The sequence below is a fragment of the Caenorhabditis elegans genome, chromosome V (genome assembly GCF_000002985.6).
Source record: "Caenorhabditis elegans chromosome V".
Lineage (NCBI taxonomy): Eukaryota > Metazoa > Nematoda > Chromadorea > Rhabditida > Rhabditidae > Caenorhabditis > Caenorhabditis elegans.
Genome location: NC_003283.11, coordinates 1,253,159 through 1,270,893, shown reverse-complemented (window position 1 = coordinate 1,270,893; position 17,735 = coordinate 1,253,159). Strand labels below are relative to the sequence as shown.

At 38.3% G+C, this 17,735-nt stretch overlaps 3 protein-coding genes and 1 non-coding gene across 6 annotated transcripts; 1 reads left to right on the top strand and 3 right to left on the bottom strand.

The window, feature by feature from the left end:
- Positions 1 to 733: 733 nt before the first annotated feature.
- On the bottom strand, positions 734 to 6,121 carry C39F7.5 (BACK domain-containing protein). The gene is made up of 7 exons (NM_070997.8): positions 6,059 to 6,121; positions 5,917 to 6,010; positions 4,326 to 4,860; positions 3,386 to 3,760; positions 1,580 to 2,153; positions 1,083 to 1,317; positions 734 to 1,024 (listed from the first exon to the last, which is right to left on the bottom strand). Exons 1-7 carry the CDS (start codon positions 6,097 to 6,099, stop codon positions 890 to 892), a joined length of 1,989 nt encoding a protein of 662 aa, NP_503398.1. The 5' UTR covers positions 6,100 to 6,121; the 3' UTR covers positions 734 to 889.
- Positions 6,122 to 6,332: 211 nt separating this feature from the next.
- C39F7.7 lies at positions 6,333 to 6,384 on the bottom strand. The gene has a single exon (NR_068600.1). It is a non-coding gene; the product is annotated as an Unclassified non-coding RNA C39F7.7 (non-coding RNA).
- Positions 6,385 to 6,904: 520 nt separating this feature from the next.
- Positions 6,905 to 8,277, top strand: rab-1 (RAB family). The gene is made up of 6 exons (NM_070996.8): positions 6,905 to 6,960; positions 7,016 to 7,136; positions 7,191 to 7,238; positions 7,292 to 7,387; positions 7,443 to 7,643; positions 7,692 to 8,277. The coding sequence occupies exons 1-6, from the start codon at positions 6,938 to 6,940 to the stop codon at positions 7,818 to 7,820; spliced, it is 618 nt and encodes a 205-aa protein (NP_503397.1). The 5' UTR covers positions 6,905 to 6,937; the 3' UTR covers positions 7,821 to 8,277.
- On the bottom strand, positions 8,276 to 10,552 carry C39F7.1 (the record flags this gene model as incomplete). 3 transcript variants are annotated; one of them, NM_001313130.4, is made up of 3 exons in its annotated part: positions 8,276 to 8,537; positions 8,586 to 9,074; positions 10,325 to 10,552. In NM_001313130.4, the coding sequence occupies 3 exons, from the start codon at positions 10,427 to 10,429 to the stop codon at positions 8,307 to 8,309; spliced, it is 825 nt and encodes a 274-aa protein (NP_001300059.1). The 3 variants fall into 3 exon arrangements, with proteins under 3 accessions (NP_001300059.1, NP_001300058.1, NP_001300060.1); NM_001313129.3 differs by having other exon boundaries at positions 8,278 to 8,537; positions 8,586 to 9,080; positions 10,325 to 10,524; NM_001313131.3 differs by lacking the exon at positions 10,325 to 10,552 and having other exon boundaries at positions 8,307 to 8,537; positions 8,586 to 9,068.
- Between the last annotated feature and the right edge of the window lie 7,183 nt (positions 10,553 to 17,735).

Here is a 17,735-nt window from a genome sequence, read left to right as displayed (position 1 = left end):
AAATGTGCAAGTTCGAACGTTTTCCAATAACCCACGTGGATACCGTGGTTTTTTTTTTGAAAATATAAGATAATTCACGTGAAATCTTTTTAGAGTCAGAGTCTTATGTTTTGTCACTATTTTTTGGATCTGTTGCTTTTTTGGACATGTGCCGGACAATTTTTTCAATTTTTCATTTTTTGCCGACTTTGGAATGTTTCATTTTTCGTGTTTTTTTTTCGCTTTTTTCCTTGTTTCTGGGCACAGGGTTCTGCTGTTTTCAGATTTTTTTGGGATTGTGTAATTTTTGCATTTTTCCAAGAATTTCTATATTTATTTTTTTTTAATTTCCGCCCAGCCTAAGCCTAAGACTAAGCCTAAGACTAAGACTAGACCTAAGCTTAATCCTAAGTCTAAACATAAGCATATGCCTGAGCCTACGCCTAGGACTACACCTACGCCTAAGCGTAAGCGTTAGACTAAACCTAAGCGAAAGCCTAGGCATAAGCCTAAGTCTAAGACTAAGCCTACGCATAAGTCTAATACTAAGCCTAAGCCTACGTCTAAGATTAACCTAAAAGCCTAAGCATAAGCCTAAGTCTAGGCCTAAGCCTATTTCAAAACCTACGCCTGAGCCTAAGCCTGGTCCTGAGCCTAAGCCTAGGCCGAAGTCTTAGTCTAAGCCTAAGCCTAAGCCCAAGACTGAGTCTAACCCTAAGTCTAAGCCTAAAACTAAGCCTGAAACTGGTTATAGCCAGCTGTGAAATTGTGTTCATAACATTCAAATAAATAAATAAAGAAGAATAAAATGGCTTTACGGGCATATTTATAAATCTGTTTGTACTATAGAATATCTTGACATCCGTAATTATGAAAAAAAACCCGTTTCCAATATGACGAGTAAAAAAAATTAGAAAATTTCCTTGCATCCTGGTGATAGCACATCGGGAGGCGTGCTTGGTTTATTGGAAGTGTCCTCCGGCAAAAGGTGGCAGGATATGCATTCCTCGGGAATGTCGAGCTCAATTAGTGTTCGCCGTATTATCTGTAAAATGTTGTTTTATTTGTTATGCTACATCAATTTTTTAAATAAATCTTCTCACCATTTCTAACGCCACTCTCCTATGATAATTCCGTAACAGACTTGTGAAATCAGGATCCTCCGTTCTATTCAAAACTAGAACCTTCACTTTGTTGAACAACTCGCCGCTTAATATATCCGGGTATAGATTTGTGAATTCCAATGAGCATGGTGCATTGGTGTCCGTAACGAGCAATTTCCCAAACCAGGAAGGATCTTTGATGTTTCGATGTTTCAGTAGAGCAGTGTGATAAGGTCTGAAAACTTACCATTAGTTGGGGCTCCAATGAGGTCGCCGCGCCGGCCTCACGGCGTCACTCAAGCCGCATGTAGCCGAATGTATAGAGCGGCGCGGAGCACCGAACGTGTCGGCCGCTTCAAATAACTACCTTTCGCAATTCATTGCACACGCGGAGCTGTTAGCCCTACTACTACTACTACTACTACTACTACTACTACTACTACTACTACTACTACTACTACTAGTAAAACAATTTTATTATTGAATTTATTACAAACCTGTAATATCTTGGTCCGGTACTTTCATCTTCTGGCTTCAGCCAATGAACATCTGGGTTAATCTCTGAAGTTGATGCACATACAACTAGATCCTGTCCCAACGGAGACTGCTCCAGGATCCCCTTGTTATAGGCATTTGTCAAGTCTTGATGGAATGGTGGTAGCGAATAGTCTTTCCTTATATTATCCGCTAGAGGTTTCAAAATCTCTTTAAGCTCGTCTCCAGACTTCTCAGACTTTTTCAGGCCTCGTCGACTTATAGAGTGGCATGTGTCTGCCACTAAGTTCGGCTCGCGGTCTTCCATTTTCTTTAGAAGAGCGTGTTCACCCCATCGACAGCAAGCGTCGAGAAGGTCCAGTTCGGTAGTTTGAAGGAACTGACTCTGTGTGATCTCTGTCATCTCATTGGAAGTGAGCTCGAAAAAACAGCTTGATGCGGCAATTTTCAGAAAATCACGCTCTATGAACCGAAATGCGTGAGTCGAGATGTACTTCGAGTTGTTAGCTCGGCCCCATTGAAGAATGCCAACCACATTGTCACATGAGAGATTCTTGACGACAACATCTTCGCAAGCTGTAATGTAATGAGTTAGCTAGCTGGGATACCAGAAAACCGGTTAATCGGGGGAACCCGATCGAGGAATTGACCACGCCCACACGTAATGCCATTACGGTTTGATCTACAAAAAATGCGGGTATTTTTTTCCCAAAAAAAGGTGACTTCAGCACGTTGTTAACCGTGCGAAATCAGTTGAGAACTCTGTGTCTCTTCTCCCGCATTTTTTGTAGATCTGCGTAGATCAAGCCGAAATAAGACACTCTGACACCACGTGCCGTTCGGCAGTTCTTTTGTAGACAAATTTGGCAAATTGCCAGTTTGCCGATTTGTCGAAAATTCTCAATTTCGGCAATTTGCTGTTTGCCGGTTTGCCGGAAATCATAGAACCGTGCGGAAATTCAATTTTGCAACCTCCGCACAGTTAATTTTTCTCTAAGTCTCCCAATCCCTAACATCGAGCAGCTTCTGTTTTTCGAGACCGTGCGGCAGTTGCAAATTTGAATTTCCGCAAGGTTTTGTGGGCCCCCCGATTGGGACCCCCAAAATTATCCCAAGCAAAAAACCGTGCCGTAGGACTGCAAAAATACGCTCCGCCTCTTTTTCTCTGCGACGCTACTTTTTTTTGCAAAATTCACGGCGCGGGTGGGCGGCGAACGAATAATTCCGGTAAATCAGCAAATTGCCGGAATTGCAATCTCCGGCAAATCGGCAAACCGGCAATTTGCCAGAATTTAAAATTTCCAGCAAATCTGGAAAATTCCGGTATTGAACATTTCGGCAAACCGGCAAATTGCAAATCCTACGAATGTTCCTACACATATTTTGGAAAGTAAGCAAGTTATATCAACTTATCTAAAGAAAACTATACATATTCCGAAAAAAGCAACTTGCCGAAACATTTCCGGCAAACCGGCAAATTGCAAACTGCCGGAATTGAAAATTTCTAGCAAATCGGCAAACCGGCAATTCGCCGAATTTGTCTACAAAAGAACTGCCAAACGGCACGTGGTGTCAAAGTGTCCCATTTTGGTTTGATCTATTTAGATCTACAAAAAATGCGGGAGAAGAGACGCAGAGTTCTCAACTGATTTTGCATGGTTAAGAACGTTCTGACGTCACATTTTTTGTGGAAAAAATTCCCGCATTTTTTGTAGATCAAACCGTAATGGTATTGTCTGGCACCACGTGAAACGGCGATTGCCGCCCATCCCTGATTCGCGGATCGATCGTTTAAGTAAAATAGATACCTTGAACCAACTGTTCGACTTCGAAAAACCGTGCAATCTCAATTAATTGCAGAGCTCTAGCCAGTTGTAAATCCGGAGTTCTACCACTATTCGTTATAGCTTTGGCTTGTGATAACGAAGATATAGAGTCTTCGGATTTTGGCGCCAAACTCCAATCCAGTCGATCAGTGTACAGAAATGAGACAAATATCGGAGCGAATGCTTGTGGGAATATTAGTTCAGAGAAGACAATTCGTTTGGGACGACTTGTCGAACTTCCTTCATTTTTCTCAGTCAACTTTCTCAGCAGTAACGATCGTATGATTTTACTTCGTGAAGCAGCGATTAGAGAAGAGCATCGAATTTTGAAGCTCTCGCTGTTTTCTTCGGTGTTTTCTGAAATAATTGCATTTAGATTTTTTGTAAAGTAATTAGCTTTTTTGTTCTTTTTTTTCGAACCTATTGCTTTTTTTGGCACTTTTTATCGAATTTTTTAATGGTATTTTGCCCGATCTTGGAATGTCTCATTTTTCAGATTTTTTTAAATTTTCCTGAGTTCTTGAATTTTCTGAGTTTCTTTTTTCTTTTTTATTCCCAGCTTAACCCTGAGCCTAAGCCTAAAGCTAAGCCTAAGCCTACGCCTGTGCCTAACTCTAAGCCAAAGCCAAAGCCTGAGCCTGAGCCTGAGCCTAGTTGTAAGCATAAGCCTAAGCCCGGCCCTAGTCCTAAGCCTAAGCCTGGCCCTAGGCCTAAGCCTAAGCCTAAGTCTTTGAGTTCTGAGCCTTCTCCTTAGCATAAGCATACGCCTAAGTTTAAGCCTAAGCCTATACCTAAGCCTAAGCCTGAGCCTGGGCCTAATCCTAAGCCTAAGCCTAAACCTAAACATAGTCCCGTGCTTAAGCCTATTGATAAGCCTAAGCCTAAGCCCAAGGCTAAGAAACTAAAAAACTATTCTACTCACTTCCGTCGACAACTTCAATTATCAAGTCGCCATGCTTCAGATCCTGCTTGTACATATGCTTCACATCTTCTTCAAGTTTCTTAAAACATCCAAAATCTGTGCACAGTTGTTCGAGCATCTCACTTCCCAAGTTTTCCGGCCATTGTTCGTTATAAATGTACGATTTCAAGAATATCTCGACCGCGTCTTGTTCGAATTTCAAAAATTTTTGCTCGCACAAATCAAAGTTTTCCGGGTTCTCATCGTAGTTTGCCGAGATTTTGAGATTTGTACATCTTTGAGAAACGAATGCGCGGTTAGCGCGAATTGAGGTGAATTTGAATAAGATATTCAGATTTCCTGACACGGTTCTCCCGCTCTCGAAGTCTCTGAGGAAAGAATTTGTCGGTTTTCTTGAATTATCACATAGTCGCTGAAACTCGAGTAGCTTCGAATCGGCTTCAAATTCTGCTAGAAGAAGGTTGAGATCTTGAACTGGCCAACTTTTGATGAGTTCCTCGAACGGTCGGATTTGGTCTCGAGTGGAAGATTTTCTCTGCAAAAGATTTGTCGTTTATTATTTAATTTATTTATCCCGACGCCACGCGGTTCTGGCTTAACTTAAAAATTGAAATGGAAGAGTTTGCGCCGAACTAGGCCATTTTGGCTCGTCCATATCTTGGGTAGATTTACGGCGCGTTGCGTGTCGCGTCGCGGCTCGATTTTCGTTGTGTGGAGTACACAACACTTTTCCACGCGTTGTCCGGCGGACGATTGTCAATGGAGCGCAAAAAATTAAATGAGGAAAGCCAGTACTCCTGGTGACGCGGAAGTTGGACGGTCTCGACACGACAAATATTTTGCCAAATGCGATAATGTGTGCGCCTTTAACTAGTACTGTAACTTCAAACTATACATTATGGGAACGAAACAACATATTTGACGCGCAAAATATCTCGTAGCGAAAACTACAGTAATCCTTTAAATGACTACTCTAGCGCTTGTGTCGATTTACGGGATCTCGATTTTTGAAATGAATTTCGAAATTAAGCAAAAAATTGGAAAATAATTTCGCTGTCACTAGAAGAAATTAATTTCAAACATCGCTCCCGTAAATCGACACAAGTCATTACTGTAATTTTCGCTACGAGACCACGAAATTCTAAAAATGCGCATTACACAATATATATTTGACGCGCAAAATATCTCGTAGCGAAAACTACAGTTTTAAAAATTAAAAACGATTTTTTTTCAACTTCAATGATTTTTTTTTGTCATTTTTGTGTTTTTTTTTAATATTTTATCGATTAATTAATGATTTCTGTAAATCGACACCAGCGCTACACAATCCATTTAAAGAATTACTGTAGTTTTCGCTGCGAGATATTTTGCGCGTCAAATATGTTGCACAATACGCATTCTCATAATTTTGTGTTCCCGTAATATATAATTGATGGAAAAAAACGAAAGTTTGAAGTTTTTACAGTTGGATTTAAAGGCGCACGCACACACTTAATTTGCATTTAACAAAAGTTTGTCGTGTCGAGACCGGATATCGTATTTTCGGATTTTAAAATCCGTTTTTGATATTTTCAGAGTGCTTAAAACTTACTTTGAACGAAAACTTGAGTCGCGAAGTTGCTCTCAACACATTTCGAGCGCTCCGCAAACCGTTTCTCGGGGAGTTTTGACTGGTAGAAGTGAGACTAAAAGTTTAAAATTTCCATAAATTATTTTTATTTTTTACTACGCACCTTAATCTATCTTGTGCAACTTGTGAAGAATTCACTCCCATATGTAGCTTCTGTGGAAAAAATCTGCAAAATCAATAGATTAATCTGATTATTTCCTAGATTGGAAAGGATCTTCAAATAGTGAAGTTCTTTTTATGCTTTCAGATATTCAGAAAATTAGATAAAATTCGTATTATTTATATATTTATATTATATATTATTTATATATTTATAGGTATGTATTTTCGATCAAATAAATTCAATAAAAACATGTTTTTATTTCAATAATGCATGTGCGCCCCATCGCACGCGTTGCGCCGCAGCCGCTCCGCAGTCACGGGGTATTCATCTCTCTGCCTCGCCACGTCATTTCTCCCGATTCCACAGCTTTTCCTGGCTAATTTTATCCATTTTTCGACTTTTTAAAAGCTTCCAGACGTTCTTTATTGTGTTTCTGATGTTAATATCTGCCTATTGGCGTGATCAGAGTCGAAATTATGCCGAAAAAGTAATTTTTATCGATAAAAAAGTCTTGCGAAATATTTTCTAGCTTTGGAGTCTGTAAACTGATCCGGTGGAATTTTAGAATTTTTCCTTTCAGGAAAAATTCTTTTACTGATAAAAGAGTCAGGTTTTCTTGCACTGTTCGTCTGGATAAAACCGGTTTTCTCTCGTTGCTTTCTCTTTTGTTTACAAACCGCACCGCGATCAATAAATTATACACGTTGTCTCCTGTTGCTGACCGATTTGTCATATGATTTGTCACCGTTCTCATCTTTACTTTCGCAATCCTTTTTGACACTCATTTTCCTCATTCTCGCATCGATTCCTCATGCTTTATTCAATTCGCAATTTATAATTTTTCAGGGGGTTCCAATTTATCAGATCGACAAAAAGGAGATGGCAGCAATGAACCCTGAATAGTGAGTTTGCGGCAGAAGAATATTCGGTTTCTAACAATTTTTTTCCCAATTTCAGCGACTACCTCTTCAAACTCCTCCTCATCGGAGATTCTGGCGTCGGAAAATCGTGCCTGTTGCTGCGTTTCGCCGATGACACATACACTGAATCATACATCTCCACTATCGGAGTTGACTTTGTAAGTTTTCAGTATTTCCGTCGAAATTATTTATTATGATTTTGTAATTTTCAGAAAATCCGTACTATTGAGCTCGACGGCAAAACTATCAAGCTTCAAATCGTGAGTTTAACCAAATAAAATGGCGAATTCGTTTTAAAACAGTTATTTTTCAGTGGGACACTGCTGGTCAGGAACGTTTCCGCACAATTACATCGAGCTACTACCGCGGAGCTCACGGAATTATCGTTGTCTACGATATCACTGACCAAGTTAGTTTATTTTCCTAAAAAGCTTATAACAATAAATATTATGAGCATTTTTCAGGAGACATTCAACAACGTGAAGCAGTGGCTTCAGGAAATCGATAGGTACGCATGTGAGAACGTCAACAAGCTGTTGGTCGGAAACAAATGCGATTTGACAGCGAAGAGAGCTGTGGAGACTCAAGCTGCCCAGGATTATGCTGGACAACTCGGAATCCCGTTCCTCGAGACATCCGCCAAGTCATCGACGAATGTTGAACAGGTTTGTTGGGCTAAAAATGATTTTTAAAAAAATAAAATCACATTTCAGGCCTTCCTTACCATGGCTTCGGAAATCAAATCACGTATGGGACCAGTTCAAGGAGCCGGAGGTGCTCCAGGTGTGCGTATCACGGGAAGTCAACCGGTTCAAGACAAGAAGAGCGGTGGATGTTGTTAATCGAAACGATAATCTCTGTGATACCCCCCTCTTCGGCACTCTTTCACCATCAAGCTCTTAGTCGTATTTTTTTGTTTCTTTCCACTGAAAATTTTCTAATGCAACCCCTCTTCCTATCACTCTAAATTTTATCTAATGTAATTTTTTTTTGATTTTCACTTCTTTTTCTTCTGCTGTCTTTTCTCTCCCCTTATAAAAAATTCCTTCACCCACCCCCAAATTCACGTCGTAACCTAAATTATTTTCTTTTTTGAATGTGTGTGTCTGTGTGAATGTACATCCCCACGATTTTACGCTTTTTCTCCGCGAAAATAGATAATTTGTGTTGTGAAAAAATATCCTTTCCCCCTATCCACCACCCAAATCACCCCCTTCAAAAAGAGTTTTATATATTTGCTTCCCTCTTTTTTTTGTCTAAGCCCTATCCATAAACTTAAATGTGAATTTTATTGTGCTTCTGTTTTAGTTTTTATTTATCAATTATCTTTAGGCGAACCATTCCCGGAAAAAGTCGAATTTCGATAACAAGTACAACAATTGGAGGATAATTAACGCGATGCCGACCCAGAACATATCGAATATCGGAATTCTACGTGGCACCTCTGGTTCGTCCGAGGATGTGGCGGTGGCGGCATTGGAAGAGAAGTCCTCCTCGAGACAGTCGATAACCATCGCGTCTTCATTCTCGATAACAATCCCGAGACGGCTAGCCAACTTCTGCAATGAAGCATGTATAAGTGTGGTGCAGTCAAAGATCCTTTATACCTTCAGCTCTCGAGCTCCAAGCACGGCGACTTCTCCTGCAGCATTCCAATGCAGCAGTGCCAACGCGTCTTCGGCACTCCCAATAAGTTCACCACTGCCAGATGGTGCACGATTCCACTGCAACAGTGGATCGATTACATTTTCGAAAAGTTCGTCGGAACTTCGTGGAGCTCCGATGTAGAACCACATGTTTCCGGATGCAAAGTCACAGTCCTCGACGGTGGCTCGGATCTCTTGACTTGTCCAGATCTTTGCATCCGTTGAAACGTAGATGCTGTTGTCGTTACCGGCACTCGTCGTCAGAATAGACGTGGCAGGTCTCGATGGATAATGGTCGAACGGTGTGGGATTCCACGAATTTCGAACAATTATGTAGGCCGGCCGGTCGGCGAGAAGAAGCTGAGCAGCCATCGGCAGAAATTCTGTTAGCCATTTTCGTGAGCCGGCAGTTGTTGGATTGACACACGCCTCCATGAGCCACATTGGAGACTGAAACTGAAACTTGTAATAAAAAAAATATTTTTGATCTAAAGTCGAGATTTTTTCTGGGAAAATCAGAAAATCTCGTTTTTTTTCCCCCGATTTTAGCTAAAATTTTAGGTGGTTGCCTTTCAAGTCCTATTATCCAATAGCGAAATGTTGTAATTTTCGACGCAAAAGTACGGTAACCGGTCTCGACACGATTTAAAAAAATTATATTTTATGAAACGATGCATGCGCCTTTAAAAAGTATAGCTATTTCGCAATCAGCTTCGGCTTCTTTAATTTTTTCTTGTTTCTTTTAAAAATTTAAAGTTTTTTTTGTGAAAATTGATAAAATTATAAAGTCATATACTATGGGAACACAAAATTTTGAGAAGTCTGCGTATTGCGTAACATATTTAAAGCTCAAAATATCTCGTGGCGAAAACTACAGTAATTCTTTAAATGGATACTGTAGCGCTGGTGTCGATTTACGGGCTCGTTTTTTTTTTTTTTTTAAATTAAATTTAATTAATACGAAAAAATGAACGAAAATAGAATCGAGCCCGTGAATCGACACCTGCGCTACAGTATCCATTTAAAGAATTACTGTAATTTTCGCTATGAGATATTTTGCGCGTCAAATATGTTGCGAAATACACATTTTCAGAAAAAATTGTATTCAAGTAATACAAAAAACATCTGAAAATAGGAAAAGTGCAAGATTTCGAGACTACTGTACTTTTTAAAGGCGCACACTTCTTTCTAAATTTTCGGTTTTTACCTTTTTGAGTCAAAAATCAAAAAAAAACGCATCTATAGATATATGTGTCGATTTACGCAGCTCGTGTACTCCTCGAGGAGAACATTTTCCAGGCTAATCCCGGGGTTCTGGTCTTCCTCATTGAATTTTTTGCGCTCCATTGAAAATCGCCAGACGGACAACGCGTGGGAAAGTCGTGTACTCCACACGGACAAATATATTTAGTCTTACAACTAAAATCGAGCCGCGACGCGACACGCAACGCGCCGTAAATCTACCCCAGATATGACCGAGCCAAAATGGCCTAGTTCGGCAAACTCTTCCATTTTTATGAAGGAAGCCAGAAATCCGTGCAAACGGAAACAAAAAATATTTAATTTTCTAATTTTTTTGGTTTGCTCCGGAAAACTTTAGAAATTAAACAAATTTGTGCACTCTTGCGGAATATCAATAGCTGGCCGAGTTTCCGATTTTTCTAGGCCCCGTCGCTTTTTTTGTGTGCCAAAATACTCACTTCTTCCCGTTTGTTCCGTGGATCAAAATTTCCATTTGTCTTCTTCTTTTTCTTCGTTAGCTTACTACCATCGTGGACTGTGTTAGAATAAGACAAAGTAGACATTGGGTAAGCCGACTGAAAATTAAAAAAAAATCAAAAATCGCCTTTGGGCTCGCCGAGCACACACGTTGTCATCGCACCGCTTTTTTGGGAGGACTTGGGGCGCAACGACGACGTGGCTGGTTTGGGAAAAAAGTAACGGGAAACGAAACGCAGGGACGAAAAGAGAAAAGAGGTCCAATTTGGTGGAAGAAACAGAAGAAAGCCGGAGGAAAAGCCGTTTTGCGAGAAACAACGGACGACCAAAATTGGCAAAAAGTTCTGAGAGTGTATCCGCAAAAGCTTTCTCTTCAAAATCTCACCACTTGGAAGTTTTGAGGAGCTCCGTTTTGAAACGAAACTGAAATACTGAGCGACATGCCCAATCGAGTTAAAAAACCAAAAATGGAGTTTAATAATTTCGCTACATCTGACTATGAGTTTAACATATTACGAAAACATGAAATTCTGAGAATGCGTATTGCACAACATATTTGACGCGCAAAATATCTCGTAGCGAAAACTACAGTAATCCTTTAAATGACTACGGTAGAGCTTGTGTCGATTTACGGGGGGTTTTTTTTTCAAAAATTACTTCGTAATATTTTCTCATTTTTTTGCTTTTAATATTGATATTATATCGGTAATTAATTTCAAAAATCGAGCCCGTAAATCGACACAAGCACAACAGTAGTCATTTAAAGAATTACTGTAGTTTTCGCTACGAGATATTTTGCGCGTCAAATATGTTGCGGAATACGCATTTTCAGAATTTTGTAATAATTAAAAATTCGATGGCCGAGTTTTTTACTAACATTAGATTTTTTTTTTTAATTTCAGATCACTGTTTTTATTTTTCGATATTTTAGTAGTTCAACAATATTTGTTTAACCTAATAATACATGTTGTCTAAATACACTTATAATAATCCAAAGCAACCAAATTTTATAATGAAACACTCTAAAATATTTCAGATTTTTCATAATTTTCGGTCAAAGTTTTGGTAAAAAACTTTTTTTGATCGACTTCCAAAATGGCAAAAACTGAGTAATTGACACTTTTTGACAGTAAATAAAAAATTTTCAAAAATTTTAAGCTAGTTTACAGAAAAATTTAAAAGTACTATGAAAACTAGAAGTGAAAAGCCATGAAGCATGAGATAAATGTGGAATGAAATGAGACTCGATAGAATATGAAAAAAAAAAGAAATATGCTATGCGCAGAGCTGAGTACTTTTTTTTGCCTATTATGAGCTGAGAGCTCAGGAGAAAAGAATATGAGAAGAATTGACAAGAATATGCATAGCAGTTGGCATGAAGCACGTGAATGATTGCAAGTAAAAAATGTACTAATGTACACTTTTGAGATGAAGCTCGCGCAGAGCCAAAATTAGGGCGGATCCTATTTAAGGTAATAGCCATATTAGGGGATTTTTTTGTTGTGTTTTTGTACCAAAAAAAAACAACAAAAAATTGCATGGGCGGAATATTCGGCAAATCGGCAATTTGCCTATTTGCCGAAAATTTTCATTTTTGGCAATTTGCCGGAAGTTTTTAGTGAGATTTTTTATAAGATGGGAACACTTAAAACTGTGCTTTTTTTTAAATTATAAAAAACCAGCCGTTCGCACGCGCTGAAGCGCGTGCTCCGACTGGCGTACTCAAAATTGAAATCAAATTCTAAATTTTCTAAGCCTTCTTTGCAGATGGAACGTTTTTTCCCTGGTTACCGGAAATTTTCGAGCAACATAAATATTATATAACTAAGTTCTGAGCAATTACAACTTAAAACCTCAAGTTTCCTGGAACTATTTCTAAATTTCTTGAACGTATAATTTTCTCTATGTTCTTCAAATCATATGAAAATTTTCCGGTCCTTTCCGAAAGTTTTTGGCGAGCGTTTCTGAAAATTATAACAATTTTTGATATTTTTTTAAAATTATTGAAACTTCAGAATATTCTAGGAGTATCAAAACTTGAAGAAACACCGTCACGCGCAAATGCATACACTTTTTTCAACGCGCTGCGTGAAAATTCCTCTTGCGATTTCAAAGTTTTTTCCCGCCATTTCAGTGTCCAATGGAGCGCGGGGTCGAGCCAGAACCCCGTGTAGAACTTTGCAGAAGTTTCTTGAATTTTTCCACGAAATTGAACATTTCAGAATTTTATCGAATTTTTTAGAGAGTTCTGGAACATTGCAGACTTTTCCCGATTTTTCTAGAAAGTTCTGGAATATTCCAGAATTTTCCCGAATTTTCTAGAAAATTCTGGACCATTCCAGAACTTTCTAGAATTTTCTAGAAAATTCTGGACCATTCCGGAATTTTCTCGAATTTCCTAGAAAGTTCTAGAACATTGCCGACTTTTCCCGATTTTTCTAGAAAGTTCTGGAATATTCCAGAATTTTCCCGAATTTTCTAGAAAATTCTGGACCATTCCGGAATTTTCTCGAATTTTCTAGAAACTTCTGGAACATTGCAGACATTTCTCGATTTTTCTAGAAAGTTCTGGAATATTCCAGAGTTTTCCCGATTTTTCTAGAAAGTTCTGGAATATTCCAGAATTTTCCCGAATTTTCTAGAAAATTCTGGACCATTCCGGAATTTTCTCGAATTTTCTAGAAACTTCTGGAACATTGCAGACATTTCTCGATTTTTCTCAGAAATTGGAATTTTCCGCCAAAATTGTTTTTCACTGAAAATTTGAATTTCCCGCCAAAATTTTTTTCACAGAAAATTTGAATTTCCCGCCAAAATTTTTTACACTGCAAATTTGAATTTCCCGCTAAAATTTTTTTTCACTGAAAATTTGAATTTCCCGCCAAAATTTTTTTCACTGAAAATTTGAATTTCCCGCCAAAATTTTTTTTACTGAAAATTTGAATTTCCCGCTAAAATTTTTTTCACTGAAAATTTGAATTTCCCGCTAAATTTTTTTTCACTGAAAATTTGAATTTCCCGCCCAAATTTTTTCACTGAAAATTTGAATTTCCCGCCAAAATTTTTTTTACTGAAAATTTGAATTTCCCGCTAAAATTTTTTTCACTGAAAATTTGAATTTCCCGCCAAAATTTTTTTTACTGAAAATTTGAATTTCCCGCTAAAATTTTTTTCACTGAAAATTTGAATTTCCCGCCAAAAATTGTTCACTGAAAATTTTCTCGATTTTTCTAGAAAGTACTGGAATATTCCAGAGTTTTCCCGAATTTTCTAGAAAATTCTGGACCATTCCAGAACTTTCTAGAACTTTCTAGAAAATTCTGGACCATTCCGGAATTTTCTCGAATTTTCTAGAAACTTCTGGAACATTGCAGACATTTCTCGATTTTTCTCAGAAATTTGAATTTCCCGCCAAAATTTTTTTTACTGAAAATTTGAATTTCCCGCTAAAATTTTTTTCACTGAAAATTTGAATTTCCCGCCAAAAATTGTTCACTGAAAATTTGACCACGATGGGTCTCACCATGAAGGGTCTCACCACGAAGGGTCTCACCACGATTGGTCTCACCACGAAGGGTCTCACCACGAAAGGTCTCACCACGATTGGTCTCACCACGAAGGGTCTCACCACGAAAGGTCTCACCACGATTGGTCTCACCACGAAGGGTCTCACCACGAAGGGTCTCACCACGATGGGTCTCACCACGAAGGGTGCCACGCCCACTATTCTCACTGAAATTTGGGCGTGACGTCACAGACTACAAAGACTACATAGACTACAAACTCCGGACAGACGAACTGTATTTTTTTATATATGTTAATGATTGTTGATTTCTAACCACTGTAAGATGTGGAAAAAATTATTCCAGAATTTTCCCGAATTTTCTAGAAAATTCTGGACCATTCCGGAATTTTCTCGAATTTTCTAGAAACTTCTGGAACATTGCAGACATTTCTCGATTTTTCTAGAAAGTTCTGGAATATTCCAGAGTTTTCCCGAATTTTCTAGAAAATTCTGGACCATTCCAGAACTTTCTAGAATTTTCCAGAAAATTCTGGACCATTCCGGAATTTTCTCGAATTTTCTAGAAAATTCTGGACCATTCCGGAATTTTCTCGAATTTTCTAGAAACTTCTGGAACATTGCAGACATTTCTCGATTTTTCTCAGAAATTGGAATTTTCCGCCAAAATTGTTTTTCACTGAAAATTTGAATTTCCCGCCAAAATTTTTTTCACTGAAAATTTGAATTTCCCGCCAAAAATTGTTCACTGAAAATTTGACCACGATGGGTCTCACCACGAAGGGTCTCACCACGAAAGGTCTCACCACGATTGGTCTCACCACGAAGGGTCTCACCACGAAAGGTCTCACCACGATTGGTCTCACCACGAAGGGTCTCACCACGAAAGGTCTCACCACGATTGGTCTCACCACGAAGGGTCTCACCACGAAGGGTCTCACCACGATGGGTCTCACCACGAAGGGTGCCACGCCCACTATTCTCACTGAAATTTGGGCGTGACGTCACAGACTACAAAGACTACATAAACTACAAACTCCGGACAGACGAACTGTATTTTTTTATATATGTTAAAGAATGTTGAATTCCAACCCCCGGTAAAATTTGAAAAAATTAATCCCAAATCTTCCCAAATTTTCCAAAAAATTCCTGAACCATCCCGAATTTTCCCCAATTTTCCAAAAACCTCCTGAACCTTGCCAAACTTTCCCCAATTTTCCTCAAAATTCGGAATTTCCCCCCAATTTTGTTTACCACTCAAAATTTGACTTCCCCCCCCAAGTTTTTTCCACAAAAATTTTGAATTTCCCGCCAAAATTTTTTACTTGCCCTATTTAAATTTCCCGCCACAATATCTTTCCGCAGAAACAAAGACTACATAGACTACAAACTCCGGACAGACGAACTGTATTTTTTTATATATGTTAATGATTGTTGATTTCTAACCACTGTAAGATGTGGAAAAAATTATTCCAGAATTTTCCCGAATTTTCTAGAAAATTCTGGACCATTCCGGAATTTTCTCGAATTTTCTAGAAACTTCTGGAACATTGCAGACATTTCTCGATTTTTCTCAGAAATTGGAATTTTCCGCCAAAATTGTTTTTCACTGAAAATTTGAATTTCCCGCCAAAATTTTTTTCACTGAAAATTTGAATTTCCCGCCAAAAATTGTTCACTGAAAATTTGACCACGATGGGTCTCACCACGAAGGGTCTCACCACGAAAGGTCTCACCACGATTGGTCTCACCACGAAGGGTCTCACCACGAAAGGTCTCACCACGATTGGTCTCACCACGAAGGGTCTCACCACGAAAGGTCTCACCACGATTGGTCTCACCACGAAGGGTCTCACCACGAAGGGTCTCACCACGATGGGTCTCACCACGAAGGGTGCCACGCCCACTATTCTCACTGAAATTTGGGCGTGACGTCACAGACTACAAAGACTACATAGACTACAAACTCCGGACAGACGAACTGTATTTTTTTATATATAGTTAATGATTGTTGATTTCTAACCACTGTAAGATGTGGAAAAAATTATTCCAGAACTTTCTAGAATTTTCTAGAAAATTCTGGACCATTCCGGAATTTTCTCGAATTTTCTAGAAACTTCTGGAACATTGCAGACATTTCTCGATTTTTCTCAGAAATTGGAATTTTCCGCCAAAATTGTTTTTCACTGAAAATTTGAATTTCCCGCCAAAATTTTTTTCACAGAAAATTTGAATTTCCCGCCAAAATTTTTTACACTGCAAATTTGAATTTCCCGCCAAAATTTTTTTTCACTGAAAATTTGAATTTCCCGCCAAAATTTTTTACACTGAAAATTTGAATTTCCCGCCAAAATTTTTTTCACTGAAAATTTGAATTTCCCGCCAAAATTTTTTTACTGAAAATTTGAATTTCCCGCCAAAATTTTTTTCACTTAAAATTTGAATTTCCCGCCAAAATTTTTTTCACTGAAAATTTGAATTTCCCGCCAAAATTTTTTTACTGAAAATTTGAATTTCCCGCCAAAAATTGTTCACTGAAAATTTGACCACGATGGGTCTCACCACGAAGGGTCTCACCACGATTGGTCTCACCACGAAGGGTCTCACCACGAAGGGTCTCACCACGATGGGTCTCACCACGAAGGGTGCCACGCCCACTATTCTCACTGAAATTTGGGCGTGACGTCACAGACTACAAAGACTACATAGACTACAATCTCCGGACAGACGAACTGTATTTTTTTATATATAGTTAATGATGATTGTATTGCTCTAAAATGTTTCTTGGTAAGTTACAGTAGTTCCTAAAAATGACATTAGGAAATTTTTCGAAAAAATAAATGAATTGTTTTCTAACATTTTCAGATCGATTTTTTCTTGCTCCAAATGCTCATTTGCAGCAAAATAATTTTGTAGGAAATACAGCTTCAAGAATAGTTTTTTTTTCGAAAAACAGACCCATAAATTAAGTACCAAAATTATTTTTTAAATTTTAAAATAATATAATATGTATTTTGTGTATACCCATATATTTATAAAAATTGGGTGTTTTTGTGCCAAAAAACAACAAAAGCTTAAATGCATCAATTGCATAAATCTTTCGCATGACTTTGAAAGATATACTAATTTCAATACGCATCAAGAAACAATCCAGATTAGCCATGAAAGCAGGGATGTTTTTGAAATTTGCCAAGACCGGCAAGTTTGGCAAATTTGCCGTGGTGGTAATACTAGGTAAATTGGAATTTTTTTTGGAGCTCAAAAAGTGCAAAAATTAGTAGAAAACTGAGTTGGCTGGTTTTCGCTCAATTTTTGCACAATGTGCAAATTTCAAAATTTGGAGAGCTCGGCGATTTCGGTAAGTCCACATATTTGAAAATATTGTATTGTATTAAATATTCTTGAAGTTATTTCACCTGTAACTCACTCAAAATTCTTAATTTCCATTTTAAAATTTACCCCTTCCCTAAAAATTTTCCAAATCAGGGGTGGGCAAAATTTGCCGTTCGGCAAATTTTTTTGTCGACAAATTCGGCAAATCGGCAAATTACCGGTTTGCCAACTTGCCGCAAATTCCGATTTTCGGCAAATTGCCGATTTACCCATTGCCGAAATATCAATTTGCCGGAATTTTTTAAATCGATTTTTATGCGACGGAAACACTCAAAACTGTGTCTTTCTGAATTTTTTTTTGCCGGTTTTCACCAGATATTTTACAGAATTTGCTTACTCGTCAAAAAAGATGTGGGAAAATTCATAGGATGCGTACAAGTTTGCCGATTAAGGTTGAAATTCTGAAATTATCCGAAAAAAATGTACAAAACCACATTTTGCCGAAAATTTTTGGCAAATCTGCATATTTTGCCGGA